This window comes from Solea senegalensis, linkage group LG13 (genome assembly GCF_019176455.1).
Source record: "Solea senegalensis isolate Sse05_10M linkage group LG13, IFAPA_SoseM_1, whole genome shotgun sequence".
NCBI lineage: Eukaryota > Metazoa > Chordata > Actinopteri > Pleuronectiformes > Soleidae > Solea > Solea senegalensis.
This window is the reverse complement of record NC_058033.1, coordinates 7024977-7049596: the sequence shown is the minus strand read 5'-3', so window position 1 is coordinate 7049596 and position 24620 is coordinate 7024977. Positions and strand designations below refer to the sequence as shown.

At 43.0% G+C, this 24620-nt stretch overlaps 3 protein-coding genes across 4 annotated transcripts; 1 reads left to right on the top strand and 2 right to left on the bottom strand.

Moving 5' to 3' along the window:
* Positions 1 to 5229: 5229 nt before the first annotated feature.
* On the bottom strand, positions 5230 to 12322 carry slc25a14 (solute carrier family 25 member 14). 2 transcript variants are annotated; one of them, XM_044042067.1, is made up of 9 exons: positions 12145 to 12322; positions 11448 to 11552; positions 10290 to 10428; positions 9854 to 9948; positions 8767 to 8852; positions 7312 to 7407; positions 6813 to 6937; positions 6511 to 6724; positions 5230 to 5486 (listed from the first exon to the last, which is right to left on the bottom strand). In XM_044042067.1, exons 2-9 carry the CDS (start codon positions 11509 to 11511, stop codon positions 5445 to 5447), a joined length of 861 nt encoding a protein of 286 aa, XP_043898002.1. In that variant the 5' UTR covers positions 11512 to 11552; positions 12145 to 12322; the 3' UTR covers positions 5230 to 5444. The 2 variants fall into 2 exon arrangements, with proteins under 2 accessions (XP_043898002.1, XP_043898001.1); XM_044042066.1 differs by having other exon boundaries at positions 11448 to 12322.
* Positions 12323 to 14620: 2298 nt separating this feature from the next.
* LOC122779696 (glucose-dependent insulinotropic receptor) lies at positions 14621 to 16328 on the top strand. Its single transcript, XM_044042269.1, has 2 exons — positions 14621 to 15208; positions 15649 to 16328. The coding sequence occupies exons 1-2, from the start codon at positions 14686 to 14688 to the stop codon at positions 16326 to 16328; spliced, it is 1203 nt and encodes a 400-aa protein (XP_043898204.1). The 5' UTR covers positions 14621 to 14685.
* Positions 16329 to 17321: 993 nt separating this feature from the next.
* Positions 17322 to 24416, bottom strand: LOC122780144 (dual specificity protein kinase CLK2-like). Its single transcript, XM_044042959.1, has 13 exons — positions 24053 to 24416; positions 23391 to 23502; positions 23149 to 23237; positions 22843 to 23014; positions 22673 to 22739; positions 22469 to 22582; positions 21471 to 21637; positions 21124 to 21194; positions 20918 to 21038; positions 20797 to 20846; positions 20609 to 20715; positions 20281 to 20371; positions 17322 to 20184 (listed from the first exon to the last, which is right to left on the bottom strand). The coding sequence occupies exons 2-13, from the start codon at positions 23428 to 23430 to the stop codon at positions 20026 to 20028; spliced, it is 1248 nt and encodes a 415-aa protein (XP_043898894.1). The 5' UTR covers positions 23431 to 23502; positions 24053 to 24416; the 3' UTR covers positions 17322 to 20025.
* Between the last annotated feature and the right edge of the window lie 204 nt (positions 24417 to 24620).

Here is a 24620-nt window from a genome sequence, read left to right as displayed (position 1 = left end):
GGGATGCCGAATGTTGGTGAAAATGTCCAGAGGCTTTCCAACGTGCAAAGGCATTTCCCATATCAAGACGCAAGAAAAGGCGACAACCAAGACAACCTACACGTCAAGGAATATGAGAAATATGAGAAATCACTTGGCAAATCTTCAACCCAAAAAGATTTGGGAAGATGCAAGGAAACAAAATCAACCAAAACCAAAAGACTCTGAAGGTGTGAAAGAGCCCACTTTCCCAAAACATTTTGGGAGCTCAACAGATCAAAAGAAATACTGGCGAATAAACACCCAAACTTGCCAGAACCAAAACCTTTATTGTTTCCGGGAGGACATTTGGTTTGCAACGACGGTACTCCGTTCACCAATGAATAAATAAAGCAACATAAATGTATGTACATACATACCTCAGTGTCAGCAACAGTAAAACACTGAGAAGTCCATCACCTCGCATACAATCTTCACATTGCGTGGTTTAAAAATCCAACTACTGAGGGAACAAATGTCCTTTCTGTCAGAGTTAGTTAAAAGTAGTCATCGTCCATGAGTGTATCCTTCCCTTCTGCTGTTTGAGATTTAGTTAGCGAGCTAGTTAGCCGTCTCGTTGACTGACAGTAGACATCCATGATATTGCATACCTATGAATTCAACCATCCATGACTACTTAACCTAACCTTCTGTTCGTAAGATAGTTGGTCAGTTCATTAGTTGTTGAATGATAGTTAGCATCCTTAATATTGTGTAATCATCCATAAATATTTCTCCTTTTTTGTTGTTAGCTGGCTAGCTAGTTAGTTGACTTACATTAAATATCAGTTGGCATCTGGACTGTTGCATTCCTATGGATTCAATCATCCTTTCTGCTCTGTTAGTTGGGTCTTAGTTAGGTTGAATGACAGCGATGTTGAAATCCTATTAATTCAATCTTCCAGGACTATTTATTCTTCCTGTTAGTTGTTGAAAGGCAGTTATACATCCGGTATGATGCATTCCTATAGTCATTCATTCATAAATATTCTTCCTTATTTTTTCAACTAACAGAAAATGTCAGTTGGCATCCCCATGACGACGTTCCCCTGCGTACATGTATACACATGTATATATATATCTGCTTATTTTCTGTTAGCTAGTAAGTTGTCTTGTCAACTATCAGTCTGCATCCATATTACTTTTCCTTCCTTTGTTGTTTGTTTATTAGTTAATTAGCTAGTAAGTTGTCTTGTTGATGACATTAAGCGCGTGTAATGCTGCATCTTCTACTACTCATTCTTTACTCTACTAATTTTTGCTGTTAGTTAGTTGACAGTGTCAATGGAAGTTGGAATCCACTGCTTTCTAAATTTTTCTTTTTCTCGGTTCTTAAGTCTCCACTTCTCTTGCAGAGTGGAAGATCCGTGGCGCGGCCCTAAATCTGTGGTGACATGCAGATCAAAGTCAGATGAGATTCCATGATAACTCCCCCACAGCTCAAAGGCAGGTAAGACACAAATTCATGTCCATTTTATCGCAGAAAATGGCAGGAAAAAGGACTTGTTTTTATTTTAAAAATATACATATTGCTAGCGCATGATACAAAAATGATAATTTGTTTATCATGACAACACCAGCATGTGGCTGTGTAACAGGCTGAAAGCCAGACCAGGTCGCAGAACTGAAATAAAATTGTTCAGTCTGTATTTTTGTCATGTTATCATGAATATCACTCATCTTCTAGTTTTATCTTCCACATGAGAGTTGCTGTGAGGTAACAATGCCAACCACTGTGAGAATCACTGTCATGACTATCATTACTGCAATTTTCCCTATATTGGATTTTTAAGCTTACAGATGTCCTGGACAAGCCACATGCCTTGATATCAGAATTGTTATCAGAATAATTGTTAATTATTAGCGGAAGAACAACTACAATAAAGCACATTTCCTGCAGACAATGCATCTGGCAATGGGGAGTACTTGCACCGCTGTAGTTCTAAATTGCAGAACACGTACAAAAATATTGTAAAAACATAAATCTGAACGGGCAGAACATCTTGATATAAGATTGTCCGTTGTCAAAGGACAGAAGTACTTCTTTATGATGTTGCACTACTGCCATCTTCTGGATTTAAAAGTCAACACAACTCAGATCCGATCAAAGGCCAATGAGTACAATCAGGAAAAGAAATACAAGGATGCAGAAACAATCACAGCATTTCTTTCCTTTTTTTATTTGAGGGAACATTACGTTTTTTTTTATAAGAGAAAACAAAAGTGATCAATACCTCCACCTTAGAAATTCAAGTTAAACAAGCAAAATAAAATGGTGATTGACAGTCATGTTAAGCTGAGCAGACACAAAAGTGCAAATAATTCATGGAGGAGATAATCCACCATTCAGTAATCCACCATAAAAAGTATATTTTAAAAAAAATCAAACACTGGATCAGCACTTTCATGATGGTGGGACACAAAAAGAAGAAAAAGCTACATGAATTTCTCAGTTTAAGTCACTCAACTTTGGCCTTTAAACATTTAAAAAAAGAAGAAATAAAATCAGTCTCCAGGGTTTCACTGCATTTCTCTGCCCTGATCAGGATCAATAACCTTCCACAAGTTAATACTTACAACCTGTGTCAATCACAAGCAGAGAAACACACTAAAAGGGAAAGGATGATGTTAAAGGGAGAGGTGTTTCTTTTCTATTTTTTTTAACACCATTGCCTGAAACTAGACGTTGGACATCCTTTCTCAAACTGGAAACTGAAGTTTGTAAACTCCTCACTCTCCCACACCAAAGCACATGGAGAAAATGGTCGACTCTACATCACGGCACAAAATAGCTGTTAATCAGTAAGTTCAAATATGTCGCTTTCTGACGATGGCGTTTGAAATGATTTGTTCTGATTTACCCAAGTGACACCAACTTGCTGAACGAGGCAGCAGTGGAGCAGAAGCTTCAGTTTCCCCGCGGGCTAAAAACCACTGTTTTTTTCAGTGGACTTTGGTGTGGGGAGAGGAAACAGTTTAGAAACCTCAGTTTTCCAGTCAGAGACGGAGGCTCAGCAAAGTCAACACTGACTTCAAAAAAACACACTTTCATTTTAAAAAGGGGTGAGTGTTCAGGGGTGTGAAAGTCAGAGGTAAAACAGTAGAAAAGCACCAAATAATCACCACTATAACACACACACACACACACACACACACACACACACACACGTGAGAATGTCTTCATTTCCATCAGCCAGTCTCTCTAATTAACGCAAATCACAGCACAATAGATCTATTCATGGGGAAACAAATAAGGTTCTTCCTGCTGTTGTATTAAATTAAATCTTTCAGGAAGCTTATCCGCTATTTGTAACAGGGCTTATTCACAGCAACGTAAGTTTATTTTTAAGTTTCATTTCATTTTATCGCAGTCTTCAGTCGGTTCAATTGACCGTGGGATGCTCGGTTTGATCGCGGAAAGGAAATCGAAGGGAGTGAGTCATACGGCCAAAGAAATAAAAACCAACAAAAAAAGCAGCACCGACGTGGATTCACTGCGACAGAAACGCAAATTGTTGACAGAGAGACGTTCCAAAACCGCCTTCTTCTTCATATCGTAACTTTGGACATCGGCTGATGCTATTAAAAAAGGTGTAACGTTGAGTTTTATCGGCTGAAAATTGAATATACGACTAGAAATACCTTTGTGGAAGTGTATAATCAATTTAAAGTCTTTTTATATGCTCCGACACACGACTGCGTACAGCAAATTAACTCATTTTAACAGATACATTCACAGCCATGACAAAACAAATAAATACATCGATGACTCAACAACAATCACTCCCTTTAAGTAGCTGTCGAAGCACAACAGCGGTTTATAAAATTTAATTGTTGACTCTCTCTGCTCTGGTTTATTGTCGTGCGACTGCCTTTTTTTTAAATCTGTAGAAGAGGCAATGTTATGTGGGAAACTAATAAACTTTAACCACGTCTTTCCTATACTGTAGCAGAACATCTCTACTCTGCAGACTTTAGTTGGAACGCTGCCCCTTGCTGTAGAGGCCTGATGTTTTTACATAAACAAGTGTATTTACCGAACAAAAAACAGAGTTTTCAAGGCTTTTACACTCAATTCAGCATTCTACCCTGTGTCTTAAAACAGAGGGACGAAATTGAAGTATGATTTTGCTGGTAACACATTTCTGCATGTCGAAAAAGGAAATAAAATGGACAGAAATAAACAATCGTACACAGCAGAGCATGTGACGCTTTCTTGTGCAGACAATAAATAAGACAAAACTGAAAGAGGCTGTGTTTTGGTTTGCCTGCGACTGTTACAGGTAAAAAACAAACAGAAGTAAAAAGCTATTCAAATAATAAATAAATATGCTCGCGAATGAGTATGACGGGAGAAAAAAGAGGCTTTGGTTCAGATGTCTGACAAAACGACAACAACACAGAAGCAATAAATACGGGGGGAGAAATAACAACCGAGTGAACAATTAAAACTGCTCTGTATCGTCACAGAGGCTTTGTGACACCGTTTTAAACCAACGCTCATATCGTGTGTTTGTAATATGAACGTGTGGAGCGCCGCTGCTGCATGAGCACAACTGGAGGTTTTTCCATAATACAATTCTAGCACTTCTCAGGTCTACTCGGCTCTAAATAAAACACAGAATCGTTCAGCACTCCCTCTGACACGTTCACGACGTTTCCTTTGCTGAATGTTGGAGATTAACGCTTCAAGTCTTTTTAACTGAGCCACAGTTCGCCATTGTTGGCCTCGATTCTTGTGTCGGACGTCATGCTCACGACTCGTCCAGTGACAACACTCTCGCGTGTTGACGTCACATTTCAGTATGTTTAGTAGTAACTTCGCCAGAGCAGGTATTAAAAAAAGCACGCACTATCACTGATGGTAAACAGTAAAGTCGAGCAGTAGAGTCGTGCTCGAACTGTATAATGGAAGAAGATGCTAATTTCTCAACGTGAAGCAGAAAACTTTGGGTTCAAACGCAAGGTTCAGTTTTAAATTTTGCATTCTTTTCTGCCACCGCGCTCAGTGTCTTGGCCTACGAACAAGTACATTTCCAAACAATCACAATCATCATCCACAAGTCCTTTTCTTTTGTAACCGTAGGCTCCACTCACCCAATCCACAGACGTGACTTCCATCCCTCGCGTCTGCCTGAGGAGATAAACTCCTTCCAAGTCCATCAAACTCTGAGACCTCAGCAAGAAGCAAACACTTAGCTGCCAGGGGGGTGGGGACCAGTGACAATAAATAAAACCTTAGAAAAGCAGAAATGAAGCGTAAGGTTTAGATGAGCTCGGGCAAATGACTGATACTGTGCTGTATGGAGTGTGTGGATCTCGCGAGGGGGAGAGTGAAAATACTGGTGTCACGACTCCAGGTGCCGCCGTGCTCACACTCCGCTTGTCCCTGACACAGTCGAGCGCAGTCCCACATCCTGCTCGCTTTAAAACGGGAGTTTCTTCAGCTGCTCGAAGGTGATGAAGAACTGATCAAGAGGCGTGTTGAGGAAAAACGGCAGGGTTCTATTTCCAGCCACAATGTGGAATTCCTGAGGTCACGTGAGGGTCGAGGTTCCCCTCACACAGGAACACCCCTGAACTCAGATCAAAAATATTTTGATGTACTACACTATTCTTATTTAAAATATGTACTTCAATAGCAGTGCAAAGATAACATCGAGACTGGAGAGAGAGACAAAAAGCAATTTATAGCAGACTCAAACACTAAGAACTGGTCTTAGGAAATAAATAAAATCTTTTCTGTCAAGACACTGATGTTTCTGTTGTACTTTTGTTTACATCATTAAAACAATGGCACACTTTTTAAAGGGGACATATTATGCAAAATCAACGTTTGAATGATTTTAACACTTATATTTGGGACTCTGGAGGTCCTACCAGTCGCCAAAGTCTGGAAAAAGCATGCGCATTTCACCGCAAATGTTACCACCCACCAGTAAGTTTACTTCGAGAGCTCCACCTTAGCTCCACCTTATCCCTGCGAGAGTGCAGGCGAGGGAGGAAGAGCGGTGTTATGTCAACGCAGAGGGACAAGTGTGCTGTTCGTGGCTGCACAGTGGAGCACAGTGTTTTACACAAACTTCCAGCCTCAGAGGATTTTATATATGAAGCTAATGTGCCGGATAAAGTCAGCAAACGTGTGTTTGTGTGTTCGCACCACTTCGCATCAGACTGCGGCCAGCGGTCGCCATATTTAGTCAGCGAACGTATTTCACCGACGTACAAACACACACATTGTTAAGAAAAGGTCACATAGAGCTCATAACTGACCATTCTAACACGTCCTAATTAAAAATATTTGTTCAGTACGTCCCCCATGACCGGAGCACAGACTTAGTCTGATACAGTCACATACAGCAGCAGTTTATGCAGCTCACTGATCGCCTGTCCCTAAGTAAAGTAGCTTTCTGAGTTTCACACAGATTTACCATGTGAAAGTCGGCTTAAAACGATTGGAGGAATCAGATTTGTGCGGGTTCTGAAGGATACGATGATGTTCCAGGGCCCCAGTCGCAGCCAGTTTGGCCAGAAACCCTTGTACAGGGCAAAGAAGCCCTCGTTCCTCCACGTCTGCATCACTCCATCCAGCGTCCCTTTGTACATGGGGCCTCCGGACAGAACCCGCTGGTTCATCATGCGGGTCCGGACCACGTCGACTGGGTTGGAAGCCAGCGCCCCTGCCAGGCCGCACGTGAAACTTGAACTGTGCACACAGAGACATCAAACCAGTGCAGTTTAAAGACACCGTTTCACCACCACTGACGAGGCTTAACGCTCAAATTAAAACGTACATGAAATGGGTCAAGATGGTGTCGCCCATAGCACCGGAGCGAAGCAGGTGCTTTTTGGTGATGTCATAGACGGGAAGTTCCACCCCGACCACAATGGCGGCTCGCTGTGCTGTGGGAATGACACCCTAAAGGGGAGGAGGGGGGAGAAAAGAAGTGTGACTCTAACAGAACAGTGTTGCAGTTCGAGTTCAGCCGACTGGCAGAGACTGAGACTCTTGATCAGGGTTCCCGCACATTTTTACCATGTCATTTTCACAACCATTTCCACAATATTTTACCCAATGTCTTTTGAGCCACATCTTATATTTAAAGCGTACTTCCTTCCCAGGAAGGACTTCACGACTGTGGGAACCCTGCTGCTGATATAAAGCGATTTACGAGAGCAGAAAACTGAACACCTCGCGCCACAAGGTGTCGCCAGATGACCGGGTTCAGCACCCGGTGAGCAGCTGTATTCATTCCTGTAAATCCACACGTGGAGCACAGACACAGCACTCACTCTCCACAGCCCTCTGGTGCCTTCTGTCTGGTAGATGTTCATGAAGTTGGACATCATGCTGCCCTGCAGCAAACTGCCCTGAGCCTGCATTCTGATCTGAAACACACAGAGACACAGTCATAAAAGAAAGTTCAACCCCTGACTAAAAAAGAGTCTAACGGTGACTTGACCGGCGCCACGTTTATGAAACCACAAGTTCACAGTCCACTCTTAAGTGATGTGCTTGATTGTCTACTTGCGTTTTTCCACTGCACAGTTCAACTCAGCAAGTTTTTTTTGTATTTTCTTTTTCATTTGGGATAGTACCTGGTACCTGGTGCTTTTTTTGGTACCTGCTTTGATGAGGTTCCAATACTACACTAAAATGTGACGTCAACAGGCTGCCGGCCACTGATCGGTCAGTGTCCGAACTGTAGATCAGTTATAAAGACTTTAAAAATGCTTAGACATAGCATTTCGGTGTGAAAGGTGAAGCCTAAGAATAAGGATGGAAGAAGCAGTTAGCCACGAGGGGGGTGACTCCACAAGTTGCAATTAAAAAAAACTCCATTTGACAAAATATCTGGGAAAATGAGTCTATTTCTCACTTGATTTAAAATGTGAGTAAACCTTTCCTTCATTTGTAAACGATGTCCCCATTCAGAAGAAAATAGAGGGTCAAAGTCAAAGTTGTATGTCCATTTCTTATATACAGTACGTCTATCATGAGCCACTGTCATTTTCACATCTATATAAATACCTGTAACAAGTGGCTAACATGAGATTTGTCTTTAAATAAAAAAGCAAAGACTTGAAAAATGTGTTAATCCCCAACATTTAGCAAAGGAAACGTCTAAAATGTCAATATTTCACAGAGGAGTCTATGTATTTAGCGACAGCACTGCTGAAAGCTGGCGATCGTGAGCCGAATCACGACTGTGATTCTGTGAACAAATCTTTTTAATCAACTGCTTTACAAGTCACTAGTTTGTGTGTTTGTGTCACGTAGAAAACATCACAACACACGGAGCTGTAGTGGAAACCTGCCATATGTTCCCCTCAATGGAAATCTACTAAATTAACAGTCGGTTCTTCTGAAGAAAAGCTGAAACTAGTGAAATTTCCAACTTCCAACCAGCAGACGGCTTCCCAAATATAAACACTGCTACTATTACCGTTAATAACACTTCTGTCGCATTTGTCCCACAGTCCTGTTTAATTCACCTCGAAACACTATTTGTTATAAACCACATACATATATATATATATATATATATATACATATATATATATATATACACATATATACATATGTATATATATATATATTCATATATACATATATACATATGTATATATATATATGTATATATATATATATATTCATATATATATGTATATATATATATATATATACATATATATATATATATATATACACATACATACATACACACACACATTTCTTTTCATCACCTTGAGGACGTCAGTGGGGTTGGCCAGTGAGGAGGACAGGACTCCGGACACGACACCACAGAAGACATTGATGACCATGGTCTCATCTGGCACAAAAGAAGAAATGATGGTAAATGTCTGACACAAAATTTGTAAACGTCATCATTTCGAGGTCTGGGAAACGCAGATCTGCTTCCACCCGTTCAGAAAATAAAGCACATGAGTCAGACAGGAAAAGGCTCGGCTCAACTACAGCTGTGGTGTGAATGTAACCAGATTCTTCTTCCTCTCTCTTCCCTTCTCCTGCATCATCCCATCCTCTCCTGCTGGAAGCTCTTTTCCTCTTATTTAGCTTGCAGATTAGTGGCTCTGCTTCCACACGCTGTGACATCTAATTCTTGCAAATTGTTGTTTTTTCTAGAGTGCAGCCTGCTGCAACTGTATATCTGCACCGTAAACAGAAGCAACACACCGCCAAAAAACACCGCACACACACACACAGACACCAGTCTCGAGTGCAAACTGAAGAAAACGAAATGAGACAGAAGAGGAAGCAGGGTCACGCGATTCATAGATGTCTTAAGTCCGAATGTTAAATGCCAAGAGCCTTTTTTTATGTATTCCACCACACAGCTATATGGCCCTGGTGCTCTGCAGTTTATATTTATTCCAATTAAGAAGAGGAACTCCTGTAACCTGTTCATTCAATCAATTCATTGTTGCAGCCCTAATCTCTCAGTTCTGCCGAGTTTGAAGCCTTTGAATGAAGATGTAAAGGCGTTAAATCAAGCACGAGCAATAACAATATGGATCTTAATGAATATGTATCAATCGAATCACCTGCTGTAGTTCACTGCCAAGCTCAACTGACTGCCTGTGTGAATGTGTTTTCCAGACTCGCATGTTGTCGCAAAGGTTTCAGGTGACTTTCGATGACACCAAGTAACTGAAGCCTGTAAATCAAAAGCCCAGAGTCTCCTCCGCTGCAGGCGGATGCTATATTTAAACCATTACAATGTTATGAGTTTATAAGAGAGAGAGAGAGAGAGAGAGAGAGAGAGAGCGGCAAGTGGAAGGGAGGCAGAGGCAGAAATGGCGAGCAGCAAACCTTCAGGATTAGTGACAAACAACCTCTTCAGAGAGTTGTATGTCCCGATCTTGATCGTCCCGTACGAGGCTTGTCTCAGCAGAGCAGGGGAAATCCTGACAGGAGACAAACATCATGTTTAGTAACCCTTCACACTGTGGGTCTGACCTGAATGCACATGCAGCAGAGACAGGGTGGGCTGTTTATATTTGACTTTCCTCATGTCCAACTCTTTGTCGTTGTGTAAAGGCTGGTGACATATGGCTATTTTAGTGATTTTTATTGGGACTGCCCAATATGTATTGGAAAGTACTTCCTCGTTCTAGACTCTAGAAAACAGAGGAGGCTCCTCCTACTGGCTGTGCAGTTTAACAGCTGTGTGTACACATTTTCTGTCAAAAGAAGTTATAAACATGCTGCCCAGAGGTTCTGAAGTGACTGTGAAGTTGTTCCATACCCAGAATACAGTGCCCGGATTCCCTCCTCTTTGCCGATCCTGAAGAGGGCGTGGAACATGCCTCTGTAGCGCACCTCGGTGTACTGGGACTGACCCTGCACCTGAAGCCGGGTCTTCGTCAAGTCAATGGGAAATGTCCCTGTGGGAATGGAAAATAATATAATGTCAAGAGAATAAAAAGAAAGACAATTATGTCCAAACAATTTGGTCTTTAAGAAAGTTTGATTTTGTATGCAGATTTTTTTTTTTTTAAATATATAAAATTGACATGTTTGTTACAATAATGTTAAAATCTAATCCTTACACAATCCTTATCAGTAAACACACCAAGATCTGCTGATATGACTAATGACTTCAACAGTGGGCTAAATCAGCCGCTACCTCCTTAACTTCTATGCTAGCGCCCTCTACAGCTGTTTCATTACTGTTTAAGTCGCTTTTATCCAAAGCGACTTGCAATAAGTGCATTTAAACATTTGGGTACAAATAAGAGCCAGAAGTAAGTAAGAGCTTCAAGTAAGCCAAACTATGAAGTGCTTTTTTCAACGTTTATTATTTTGCTAAATAAATATCTACATCTGCTGTGTCATGAGTAGGAAAAATATTACCTTTTTGTACACTTAAAAAAATCATATATACACACATTTTTTTTACACACTGGACCTTTAATATTTCAATAGCTTCAGCTGTTGAGGTTCCATCTATAATACTCTATATAGACCTGAAACGTGACTTCAGAATAATGTATGGGGAAAAAAAAAAAAAGTAATAAAAGTAACTCCTACACCAAAGTCCATAGATAAATTTAGTATTTTAGCTCACCTGGACGCAGGAGCTGCTGGTCTACTGCTGCCTCGTGTGGTCAGTTTGTGTCACTGAGGTAAATCTGAGCGTAGCATTTCATACCCCGAAGTCACATAATAGGACATTTTAATTTACTGACAGCAGAGGATCGACAACTGCTGCGTGCTGTGATGTTAAGATCGCCGATTTTCTCTATGGACTTTGGTGCGGCAGAGTGAAAACGCAAATCACGGCCGCCCAAGAGACGGATCCGTCTTTTTTTAATAGCCATATTATATCAGCCAATAAAACCCTGTCATGCGGTAAAAATACACGCGATGATCCGTGTCTGCATTGCCGTGGTGCATCACGTACCGAATTCTGCGACAATCGAGGCCATGCCTCCGTAGATGAAGGGCTTCCAGTTGAGGGTGGTCATGTCCGCGGCGGCTGCTGCGGCTTCCACCTGCTGCAGCCCCGCTAGAAACAAAAGCAGTCCGCCCACACACAGGTCAACCCAGTGATGCAAGCGCACATTACACAACATGTCGACAAACATCTGAGATTTGAGTGACGGTGATGCTACAGTTCAGCGGTGCTGGTGCTCCCTAAGCAACAGCAGCATCCCCAGCACTCTGCGCCGGAAAGAGACGCCCGCTGTGCCGCAGAGAGAGCCAGCGGAGCCACTGCTGGCCTGCTATTGGCTGTGGGTGCTGTCAATCAAACTTGTTCAACGACTGGATAGGCTGCGGTCTTGGAAGGAGGCGGGGGACAGAGCATGAGTGACAGTGACAGCAACACAGCGTCACGAAGGGTGGGAGTCATTCCCCTTCTCTCTCAACGTAAACAGTCAATAAATAAACAAGTCACAGAATAAATACACTTTAAATAACTCTACTCGCCATCAGGTCCCATCAAACATACAAGTTAAATAATTTTCATGACAAAAAAACGAGTAAGCAAACGGGTAGATAGCTCGCGCTTGGCTGGCGGCTACAAGGCTAACACTTGGGTTAAGTAATAAGTACCCGCACCAGACCGGGAGGTGACCGGTTAGCAGCTGGTTAGTTACCGTTACATTCAGCGCAGACGTAGCGTGTCCGCGGTGTCGGTGTCGGTGTCGCGAGCTGCTACTTCACTTCGGTCGTCATGACCGCACGAGTGTTCGCGGCTCGACTTTTTAAAAGTACGAGCGGTGAACTTCTGTCGCCTCCGTTATTAGCTTTCTATGTCAGCTAATGTGACGTCAAGAGCGCCACACGCAATACAAACAAGATTTCCGCTGAGACCTTCAGAATAAAATGCTCAGGTCGCAAAGAAAATGTATGTAACATCATGTTATGTAAATTTAGATTTTCTTCTTACTTATATGAGAAACAATCGATTGGAAAATAATACCATAAATGTAACTTTTTAAAGAATGAAATATTCTTTGACCAAAAAAGCATTCAATAAAAAACACACAACATCACAGTTTTTGTCTTACTAAAATGTGATTTTTTTTTTTTTTTCATCTTGTAACTGAAAGTTTGTTTCTGCCTTTGAATTACTTAATTATATTTTTCTGTCTGAATTACCTGGAATAGCCGGGATTTTTCAACCCCGGATAAAGCCGTTGAAAAAGGGCACTACATTTACACATAATGACCAACAGTCAGTGCCCTCCAAAGGTGGCAACAGTCACTACATGTGAGTTTGAGAACCTGGTGTGACGCCATATGATGTTTTCCAAGTGTGTGTGTGTGTGCAGCGAGAGAGTGTCATTAGCCAGATGTATTTGTGTGTGTGTGAATCCTGGTGGAAAATGGTCTCATCATGCCAGATGTCGTCTGAGCAGGAACGTCAGCCAGCAGCCGAGTTAGAGTTTAACTCAACCCACTCATGTCTGTGCAGCACACAAACAGCAGCTGTAGCTTACTGTAGAGAATGGAATATCTTTTATTGTCATTTATTGCCAAATCCGCATAAAAACATGTGGTAAACAAGATCACTCAGAAAGCATAGACCTGCACCAAGGCTTCAACACTTTTTCACCTGCATTTTAAATATCCTAAAATTTGTATATTCTAGCCAGGTTTCCACTGAGTGGAATGGCTCAGTTTGGTGGAGTTCATTAGGAATAGGACTAAGATTACCAGCCTCAACCATGCACCCTTCCCTTCAAGTCACTCAGTGCGTTTATATGCATGTTAAAAGTCAAATTTTACTAAGACGATAATTCGGTTTTCTTAATGTCATGTAAAAACATTAGTCAAACTAAAATCGAGCTAGTCTAGACTAACATAGCAGGATAATTCGATTCATAGTCCGATTACTTCTGCATGTGTGCGTTTAGTCGGAATGGAGTCGGACTTGGCATCAACATTTCCAGAAGTAGGTGACGTATAAACTGCGGCGACAACCACAAGAGCCATGCTCCATCTAATTTGCATCATGATTAACATGTACAGCATGTACAAAACATACAGAACCACAACACCGTCCATCTCACCGTTTTCCTGTGACGTAAAGGTCAACAGGAATGTGGTTCAATACACACTAGCTTATAAAGAGATACAGTGCCACCTACGGAGGCGGAGTCAGACTTACTCGGCCAATAAATTGATTTTCTCCTCCGCATGCATACTCGGACTAGGCAAGTTGTCCGATTGCCTGTCTTAGTTGGACTATGACCATAGCTCGATTAAACTGTGTGCAGTGTCTTCTGAAGTCATGGAAACCAGACTGTGTGTGTGTGTAAGGAAAGAAAAAAACTTACAAACCTGAGGAAGTGAGGACATTTATAAAAAGAAGTGTATGTGGGTTAAGACCTGGTTTTAAGGTCATGGTTAGAATTAGATTGAGGTTAAAGTTCAGTTATGGGTTAGGTTTGAGTTGTGGGAAATCATAATGAGTAAAATAGCTGTACAAACATCTCTCTCTCTCTCTCCCTCCCTCTCTCTCTGTATTTGTTACCTCTTTAGGACCTGGCATAAACATTGACCTTTTCAGAACCAGTAGCCCTCATGGAGACCAAAACCTGCTCCTGAGGCAGAACCTAATTTCTGAGAAACTGGTTCATTTTAGGGCTTGAATCGTGGTTTTGGTCAAGGTGAGGGATCAGGCTTTGTTTAGGCAAACCTGTGTGTATGTGATAGAAAGAGAGAGAGAGAGAGAGAGAGAGAGAGAGAGAGAGGAGGGAGGGGATGAGCGAGAGCTGCTGATAATGCTGAGAATTTCTTTCCTCCTGCATTTATAAAGCTGAGATTTAACTGGACGCTGTGATGAGACGAGGGGCAGGAACAAACAAAAAACCTCTCAAAATGTACTTCAGTCAGTGACGAACAATAACGAGCGTCTGGATTAACAGCACATGTATATGTTGTTTTTTTTATACACAAGCTTTTTAAAACAAATCTTTATTTTTTTAAAACCTCTGTCTGTAACTGAAGGAGCGACAGTTTACGATCGTTGATGGCTGCCATGGATAAAACCCTGACTCTGAACAGGCCTACCACTTCCTCCTCCTCACAACTGCAAAAAGGTGTCGTGAATATCCAAGTGAAAAGCTTCTGTTTTTGTTAAAAACATATCATATGTGACCGGACAAGTGAGCGACGAGCCCTCGACGAGGATGACTCCCGACTGCATGGACGGAGAAGATTCCACGGCCCAAGACGACGTGAGGCCTCGGGTGATGGGTGTGATCCTGAGCGTCGCCGCTTGCCTCATCGTCTCCACAAACCTGCTGGTGGCGGCCGCTCTGCTGAAGCTGCTCCTGAAAAAGAGCAGCCAGAGCTGGTGTTTCGTCCTCAACTTGGCACTGGCCGACGCCCTGGTGGGTGTAGCCATCACCGGCCTGGCGACAGAAGACTTCAACATCGACGGTGTCCCTCAGAGCCAGCGCAGCCAAGTCACCGCTGACCCTCCCACAAATGCCACAGCCCCTGCGCACGGGAAGACCCGCTGTTTGATCCGGATGGCGTTTGTGATGTCGCCCTGCACGGCGTCCATCATGTCCATGTTCCTGATCTCACTGGACCGCTACGCCGCCATCAAGATGCCACTGCGGTACTCGCTGCTGTCTGGGAAGGGGACGGCGGTCGGATCCTTGCTGACTCTGTGGATTAGCGCCTTCACTGTGGGATTTATGCCAGGTGAGATTTACAAATGGTTTCTTGTTTGTCTGTTTCTTCAAATATCTGGTGACCATTGGTCTCTGACGCCACCTGCGAGGCCCAAGTCAAGGCTTCCTACGTAGACATCTGTTTTCTGTCTATTGTTTACATTCCCGTGAGAAATGTGTGAAGAAAAATTATGCTACAGTTGATGGACAGCATCTACATTTGTGTGTTTTTCACCACAGCTAGCGGGTTCTGGCTAATCTGTAACAGTTATCCCTAAAAATCCCATAGACGATAATTGGCAAGCAAATACAGCTCAAACTAGCAATGGAAACAAGAAGGATTAGAACTCTGTAGATAGCTATAGTCCAGCTTTTGCCAACCTGCAGACTAATAATGCCAAACTGAGCAATTGTCTGAATTAAAACTGTAGCTTTGGAAACAAGGACTAACCAATGTTCTCTGCTTGATAGTGATGGTGTGGCAGCTGCAGTCCGAGGGCTACGACGGATTTTGTGCCTTCTTCTCTGTCATTCATGGCGAGGGCATCATCGTCTTGTTCAGCGTGTGCTTCTTCCCTGTGCTCTCTGTTTTCGTCTACATCTACCTGGACATCCTGAAAATCGCCCGCAGCCACCAGAGGCAAATCCGCCAGGCCCGAGAAGCGGGTTCCAGGACGGCTGAGCACCACGGCAATCAACATTATCAACAGCATCAGCTCCGAAGTGGTTACTGGAGTCATGTCAAGGCCCTGAGGATGGTAGCAGTGCTCGTGGGCTGCTTCTTAGCGCTCTGGTGCCCCTTCTTTTTGACGTGCATCGTGCACCTTCTGTGTAAAAGCTGCAAACTCACTCATGTGTTGGAGAACTATCTTTGGCTGCTCGGACTCTCCAACTCCCTGATCAACCCCCTGGTGTACGCCTTTTGGCAAAGGGAGGTGCGGCTGCAGTTAGCGGCCATGTTTACCTGCTGTTCGGACAGGTCGTCATCGGCTGGACCACCAGGTGTTTCAGGGCGGTATGACCCTCGGACACCGGTGCAGGAACAGGATGGTGCTGGTGGGGGAGATGCCATTATCCCGGCATTGTTGCAGCCAATTACCTGCAACCATGAGACTCACGCTGTGGCATCATCCACCACGACCAGATCATGAAAGAAAGAGTTTCACGCTGTCCTTCATCAATCAATCTCTTCCCGATTTTATCCATCTTTCGTCAAACTCGATTCACACGGACAGTGGGAAGACCTTTAGGGGAAATATGATGCCACCATGTGGAACAATCACAGCTGCTGTGGTTGGTGCCAACACAGAGGCAATACCTCGAATTGTGGTTCGAATTACGGGGGAGTTTGGCTTCCCTGAAAAGCTACTTAGAGACATTGAGGGGGAGCTCTGAAGCATCGTCCATTTTTGTGTCATAGGTTATACATAGGTTATAGAATTTAGTTCCTGAAAGAAATAACCTCGTAATAGTCAAATATATCAATATTTGTTTTGCACTCATTACAATTCAATCTTGCAACATTTGTCAATCTCTCCACTAAGAAACCGAATACCATTCCTGCTGTTGCCACCTCTGTGTGGCGGCGCTGCACTCAAATCACCTACATTTTAATATCAGGTTGCCTCTTGAATTTGTCGTCAGCGAGTTGGCGTGTATGTGAAAAGTAAATAATCCTCAAGTTAAGTAAGACAAACAGTAAGGACGAAAAGCAAAGACAGAAATAACCAAAGGCCCCGTAGTCACTTCTGAGTTAGGGTAAGGGTAATTACTTGCTGCTTGCATAATTGTGAATTGGAACAGAACAGACCCAGACAGATCTTAGCCATTCGCCTCAATTGAAAAAATCTGTTTGTCAAGTTTCAACTCACCCCCAGATTGTTAACAGTGGTTTTTCAGGAGGTAAATAAGGTAACTTATAACTTGGATGTCGGGAGCACCACTCGGACAGAACAATATAACTTCTGTTAATGTCGTTAACACATTTTACCAGTGACTGGACAGAGTGAGAGTCATTTCTTGTCAGACATTCGTAAATTTGACAGTCGTCTGCATAGCAGTAGAATCCAAAAGAAGCAAGTACATGGAAAAGAGGGAGAGGAGAGGTGGAGAGGACACAGAGTCAATAAGGCTAACACAGAAACTTCTCTTAGCCAGGTGGGACCGAAACCAGTCCAGGGCGGCTCCTTTAATGTCCACCCAGTGCTCAAGACAATGTATTATCAGCTGTACCAAAATCAGCGGTCAAATAAATCAGCACAAGGATAACCTAGTTACCAGAATCAGTGGCTAAGAATATGTCATTAACAGTGCAGACTCTGTGCTGTTTAGGGTTTAAACTTATTTCTGTCTAAAAAAGACTGTAGTTTGGAGATTGGCCTGTAATTAGCAAACGCAGAGGGATCAGGACCGGACGAGAGTACGCAAGTACAGACAAGTACGCACACTGAGAAATGCCTACTGACTTAAAAATGATTACGATTCTGGATTCGACAGAGGCTAAAACCAAAAACAACATTCGTGTCCCAGTGTGTGTCAGTGTTTGGCTTTTTTGACCTAACTTTTCATCCGTGCCGTGACATACAGTAATGGCAGCCAAGGTCGTGAGACGGACGGGAACTAATGAGGTTACGCACAAACCAAGCGATTGGTCCCTCAGATTCTCTTTGCCTTCTCCTGCTTTATTACGTCCGCGTGGTCGAGCAGCTTTAAGCCGATGTTTTTCAGGACACAGACGAGCTCGCCGCTTATCTGAGGCGCGCCCTTATCTGCTCATGTAATATTTTACAGCGGCATCATTTATTCACTCATGGAAACTTCCTCGGCTGCTTGAATCTTGATAAATGTCGCCCACTTTCACGTGTCAGCGGTCTATATCAACAAAGACGTGTATAGGTGGAATTAAACGGCTAACATTTACTTTAGCACGAGAGATTAAGCGCAATTAGCTGAGCGGGAGTAAGAGGTCATTCACCTTTGGTTGTTTTGCCATGTGTTATGTGAGGTTATTGCTTTTCATACAGAAATTCATCTTTTACTTTCTTGTGTATAAAGTTTAAAAAAAAAAAAAAGGCTGTTGATTTATAACGTCTATGTCACATGAAAGCTCAGTTCTGTCGTTTATGTTATTCTTTCCATTCTCCAGGAATATGGAGCCTCGGGAAACTGGCAACTCTCTTTTCCACACATGCTGCGAGTGAATCTGGCCAGAAAACCATTTCAAATTGATCATAAAAGTCTTGCAAATGTATAATCAGGCAACCTAAATCAGAGGTGTCAAACCCCGGAACATTTGCTTGTAATTGTCGCAGTATTAAATGTATTACATTCAACATTAAATCACATTTATAAGCTTGTTTGATGTTTGAATTACAGTCGTCAACGTTGTTATTTACTTACTGTATTCGATAATGGATGGATTTTTGTATCACACATTTGTTTTTATAGCAAAGTTAACATCATTCCATATCTTTGGAATTCTGTTTGATATCATCATGTATATCTTTATTGAGATATTATGATGGAATAATTGTGTGATAATCTGTTAAGATCATATTGCCCACTTGCTTTTGAGATGCTCATTGGCCCCGACTGTGACCTAGATGATAAGATGTTTATCCTATGCCTCGCTCTTCCTCTAGTACGCGATCTATGCTGTTTTTTTGAGGGTTTTACATCCAATTTACACATTTGTCACTTATACTTGAGGGTACTTAAGCAAAGTTATTAGAAATAATGGCTGAATGTAATAATCCAGTCACAGTATTCGGGTTGCAAATGAGAAGTAGGATTTCCCTAAATGCAAAAACATTTGTTAAAAAACTGCCAACACAACAACAAGACGCCAGAACATGACATCACTCAGCGACGTGCACTTTAAAATATAAACAGGAATGCTCTCCACAACTGACAGTGTGACTGTAAATGTCACCGAAAAAATATTCACAACAATAAACATCAACACTCTGAGGTAGATGCAAGACATACACAAGTAGATCCGGCTGTGTGTCACTTTGGGAGCTGCCTCCTGCAGTGGACGCGGTTCCCGACCCCTGAGGCTCCTCTGACCCAGGAAAAGAAGGACCAATCACCCGCCAACGAAAATCTGTGTTTGCTGAAGTCTGCAATATCTTAATAGTACGTTCCTTGCAGTCACGCAGACCTTTACGCCAAAGTCCAGAGAGAAAATCAGCGATTTTACATCACTAAATGTTTTATTTTGTGCCTTTAGTGTTTAAAGTCCTTCGTTCCGTTTTACCTCAGTGACACAAAGTGACCACACGGGGCAGCAGTAGACCAGCAGCTCCTGTGTCCCTATGAGCTAAAATCACTGGTTTTCTCTGTGGACTTTGGTGCGGGAGCGTGAGTGGTTTACAAACTTGAGCAAGCGTGTTGTTAAGATGTTGCAAACGCAGGCAGGAGTCGAGTTTATGAGGCGAGCCTTTTCTTAAGAGGCCAAATGTCTTTTTCCTTCCGTCCTTGAGATTGAGTGTCCAGTGGACAGTGAAAAGCCGTGTGGATGATCAGTCACATGTCTCCAGCAGACAACGACTTCTGGGACAGGTTTTTGTCGGTAGCGATTCATTTGTTTGATTCTTTGTTCGTGTTTGGAACAAGTGGACGGGTTCGGTTTGGTATAGTCTTGTCGAGACCAACAACTGGATGCCCCTCCTCCATTGTCATTGTTTGTTGTCCCAGTACGACGTCACACAGCGCACCCGCGCCCCGTCTGTCGAAACACAAGCCTGACTCAGGACTTACCATTCCAAACTGGTCCGTACCTTCATAGAAACACAGCATTTGTTGTTTTGAGGAGGGAGGAACACGTCCGTCAGTCGCAGTCGGTCATTAACTGAGTGTCCTCTGCTTCTGCGCCCGCACAGGGCTGAAGAACGGGTGCCACAGCGCCTCCTCCAGGGTGATGCGTCGGCACACGTCGTACTCCAACATGCAGGCGACCAGGTCCAGCAGCTGCTGCTCCTCTTCGCTCTTCCTCTGCATGCACTGCTGAGAGACAGGGACATTCATTGTTAACTCCTCGGTGCTGCTGCTGACGTCGCCGCCGCCGCCACCGCCCCTGTGTGCATGGCGTCTGCTGCGTACCGTCAGTGGTTTGCAGTGTTTCCCGATGTAGTCGTCGGATGAGCTGCTCTCGTCCCAGTTCAGGCGCTCATTGTGCACGTAGTGCTGCTTTCTGCACACAACACACAAACATGAGATTACGCGAATCTATTTGTCCAGGTGCTGTGGTGGGAGGGGCCAAAGGTTGATTTGCAGGCATCACATCTCAGCATTGAGCCTAATAAATAGTCTTTTTAACTGATCATTAAAAGTGAAGTTATGACTGTTCAGTAAAAATGAAAAAGGTGAAAGAAGGAGTGTGATAAAGTAAGAGAGTAACACCATGCTGTGTGTGTGTGTGTGTGGTTACCTGGTCTGTTTCAGCAGGTGGGACGGAATTGGTCCGAGGACTTTCTCCATCATGGCCAGATGTTCTTCACTGTTGTGGGTCTGAAAGGACAGGAAGTCAATCTTTATCTCTCTCTCCTTCTCGCTGTGTGTGTGTGTGTGTGTGTGTGTGTGTGTGTGCCTACGGGAAGGTGTCGTCCCAAGTAAAACTCCATGAGAAGCGCAGCCCAGACTCCAAGCGTCACATGACTGGGCGAGATCTGAGCAAAAGCGCGGTTATACAGCGTGTGTGTGTGTGTGTGTGTGTGTGTGTGTGTGTGCGTGTTTGTACCCAGTATGACCTCGGGAGCTCGGTAGTGTCGTGTCGACACCACAGATTCATGATGTTCATGGTCAAACGTGGCCGTGCCAAAATCTACCACCTTCACATCCGGACTCCTCAGCTTTATTTCCTGAGAGAGAGAGTTATCGTTTAGTTAACTAGTCAAACTAGTTAAGTTTGCCTTTTGTGTTAGCACACACTCAAAAAAGTCCTACCTTCTGGTCGTTCACAAACAGGATGTTCTCTGGCTTTAAGTCTGTGTGTGTCAGCTTGTTACGATGCAGGACTGTAAAACACAACAAAACACACAAGTTCACAGACAGTCCATTTGTATATATATATACATATATATATATATATATATATATATATATATATATATATATATATATATATATATATATATATATATATATAGATATAGACATATATATATATATCATGTGATTCATAGTCCGATTACTCGTGGCTCTTTGTCGCTTCGCATGACAGCCTGTGGATATTTTTGCAAAGGCCAAATGTGGCCAAAACAGCGGTCAGAGGTCCGGGTGGTGTGACTCACAGCAGATGGCTCTGAAGATCTGGAAGGCCATGTGACGGATCTGCTCCACGGTGTACGGCCTGAAGTGCTTCTGTCGCAGGAACTCGAAGGTGCTGAGGCCGAGCAGCTCGAACACGATGCAGACGTGACCCTCGTGGTCGAAGCGGTCCAGCATCCGCACGCAAGCGCTGCCGGGGAGACAGGAAGAGTGTTATGGTCTGGTGTGTGCTTGTATTATGTTTGGTGTACTTGTCTTCTCCTTTTTTTCCTGCCTCTTGTGTTTACCTGCAGTGTTGGAGGGTGGTGGAGGAGGAGGAGCTAACCACTTCTCACAAGGGCAGTGAGGCACACCTGGTATCAATCCTCACCTGATTCACCTCCCCATAAAACCGGCTCTGACTTCACTCCTGTGCCAGATAATTCCGTCAAATCGTGAAATAGTGAAATTCTCCTGTGGAACTGCTCATGTGAATTTTGTCGCGAACGAGTTGAGCATTAATCCTAACCTTGCCCTTTTTTCTATGTTTGTACTCCAGCTCTGCACCTCGCTGCCCTTTGTGTTTTTTTTCCTGTGGACCTGCCTCCTGCCACCAGCCGCCTGCAGCAGCGGACACCTTTTGTTCAATAGTGTACTGGATAAACCTTTTGTTTGTCGACCATTTACAGCCTCTTGCGTTTGGGTCGTCCTCTGTTCTCCAGGGCGCAACAAAGAGAGCCACAAACATCTGTAAATAAAACTAACATCCGGCTGTCTCTTCATCGCATTGTTCTCTTCTTCTTCGGTAGGAATGCGCTCCTGCATCCAGACTTGCACTGCTACCCGATGGTGAAGTGGGATACTACAGGACCCTGACGCACGAGTATACGAGGGTACGTGGCATGCACGCAGAAGTATACCAGGGCCTTTTGTGCCGTACTTTATATGCACTGTTAAGGTGCTCTGGCGCCTCCTACTGGTGATACATGATCACAGCGTACAGAAGGTAAAACTCCGAGGGCTCGTCCGCGACTGAACTTACAATCTGTTGTCGTCATCCAGCGCGTTGATCTCCTCCAACACTGCGATCTCGGACCTCGCGACTTCGCGGAAACAATCGATGTTCCTCACAATCTTCACAGCGACATGCTCGCCTCTGTCCAGCACACACACACACACGCAGACTTATTAAGAAAAGGTAACAACACACAAAAGTGGCCTCTCTTGTTCACACAGTGACTCTCACGTTTCTCTGTCGATGCACTTCACTACTTTTCCAAAGGCTCCAGCTCCCAGTGGAGAAACCACCTGGTCTGGAAACAACAGACAGACAAACGTCAGCGACACGTGAACCCTGACGTACTGAAGTAAGTAAGTAAGACAGACCACGGTCAAGGTCAAGCAAGTGTTGAATACATCTGTCTTTCATCACGAGGCCGACGTGGTAGACCAGGTGTCCCTCTCCATCGTCCTCACAGCTCGCTGCCCTGTCGCTCCTCCCTCCTCCTCCATCATCATTGTCATCATCAGCACCCACGCCGCTGTCGCCAAGAGACGCCGATTCAAGGCGGAGTGAGTTCTCCTCCTGCTGAGTGGACGGCGAGGAGACGAGGACGAGAACAGGTGGACACATGGACGGTGATAAAGACAGAGTGACAGAGGGCAAGATGTTGAGACGGAACAATAAGACGCAGTGTGAGGAGAAGAAGGAGAGCATCGTACTGAGGTCTCTGTTTCTGAGGAGGTGCAGTGTTCGCTCAGATTGAAGCTTCCTGTCGTTTGAACGACGTCAGGTTTGGAGTCAACAGCATCTGCCAACAGAGACAGAGACGGTGACAGAGACAGGCAGAGAGACAAAGACAGAGACAGACTCATATTATGTGCATGAGAACGAGTAAAGAACATGAACACATCATGTCTCTAGCTGTGACCAGGACTCGTCCACATCCAGAGGAAAACGTTACCTCTCCGGGAACCACGGCTGCTATCATCGACTCCCATCATGCAACTGTCCACTCTGAGCCGCGTGACCCGGATCTGTTCCCACGTCTCACAGCTGCTCCTCCTCCTGGGGCTCTGACGTTTACAGAAACAGAAAGAGAAGAAGATTAATGCTGCGTTCCATTTACATCGGAACTGGGAGTGAAAAGCCGCAAATGAAACTCGGGCCTCGCTATTGTTACTAATACCATGTTTGGTTGTTTTGTTGATACTTAAGTACATTTAATGTGAGCTACTTTAAGACTAAGTGATTTTCTTATGGGTGACTTTAACTTTTACCAAAGTCATTTTCAGTCATGGTATTTGTACTTTTACGTAGTACTTTATACACCTCTGGTATATACATGTACTTTATAAATACATATATGTATATATATATATACATGTTATTTATATATGTGCATACATACATACATAATAATATAATATTTACATATATGGGAAACAGCATCATATATTATGTTATTATATTACAATTTATTAAAAAGTAAATAAGGAATCACCGCTCATCACATATATACAGTACATATATAGTCTAAAATGGTTTATTAATATACAGTATATCTTAATGTCTGTAACATTAAGATATACTGTGTGTGTGTGTGTATGTATATACACCCCTGACCTTTCCACACGAGGTTCACTCACGACCTTCACAGCCACGAGACCAGAACACCAACTGTGACTGAGTTCCTGCGCCCAAACGAGGTCATTAGATCATGTAAAGACGTGAGGAAGCAAAAGTGTCAGATTTGTGGATAAATAATAGCTTTGATACACTTGTTTTTTTTATTTTTAAATTATAACCTTGAATTGAAGTATTAATGACTATAACTGAAAAGAGAAAACACATATTTACTTCTAAAACTTCATTTTCATGAACTATTTGTGCACTGTAAAAAAAACACGTAATATACGACAACGTAAAATTGGTGGATTAATATATTTTCAATTAACTTTTGAATATTTATTGAGCCCATATAACCAATAATTAGAATGAATGTTTTTTACATTTTAACCATAAATTGTAAAAATAACTGAAAAAAGAACGCAAAAATGTAGTTCTAAAATTGTGAAAATCAACTACTTTATATTTTTTATAAAAAAGTAAACAAAGTCTTTTTTTATGAAGTATATATATATATATATTCATATATTTAAGTATATATAATGTGTTATGTATATGATTAACA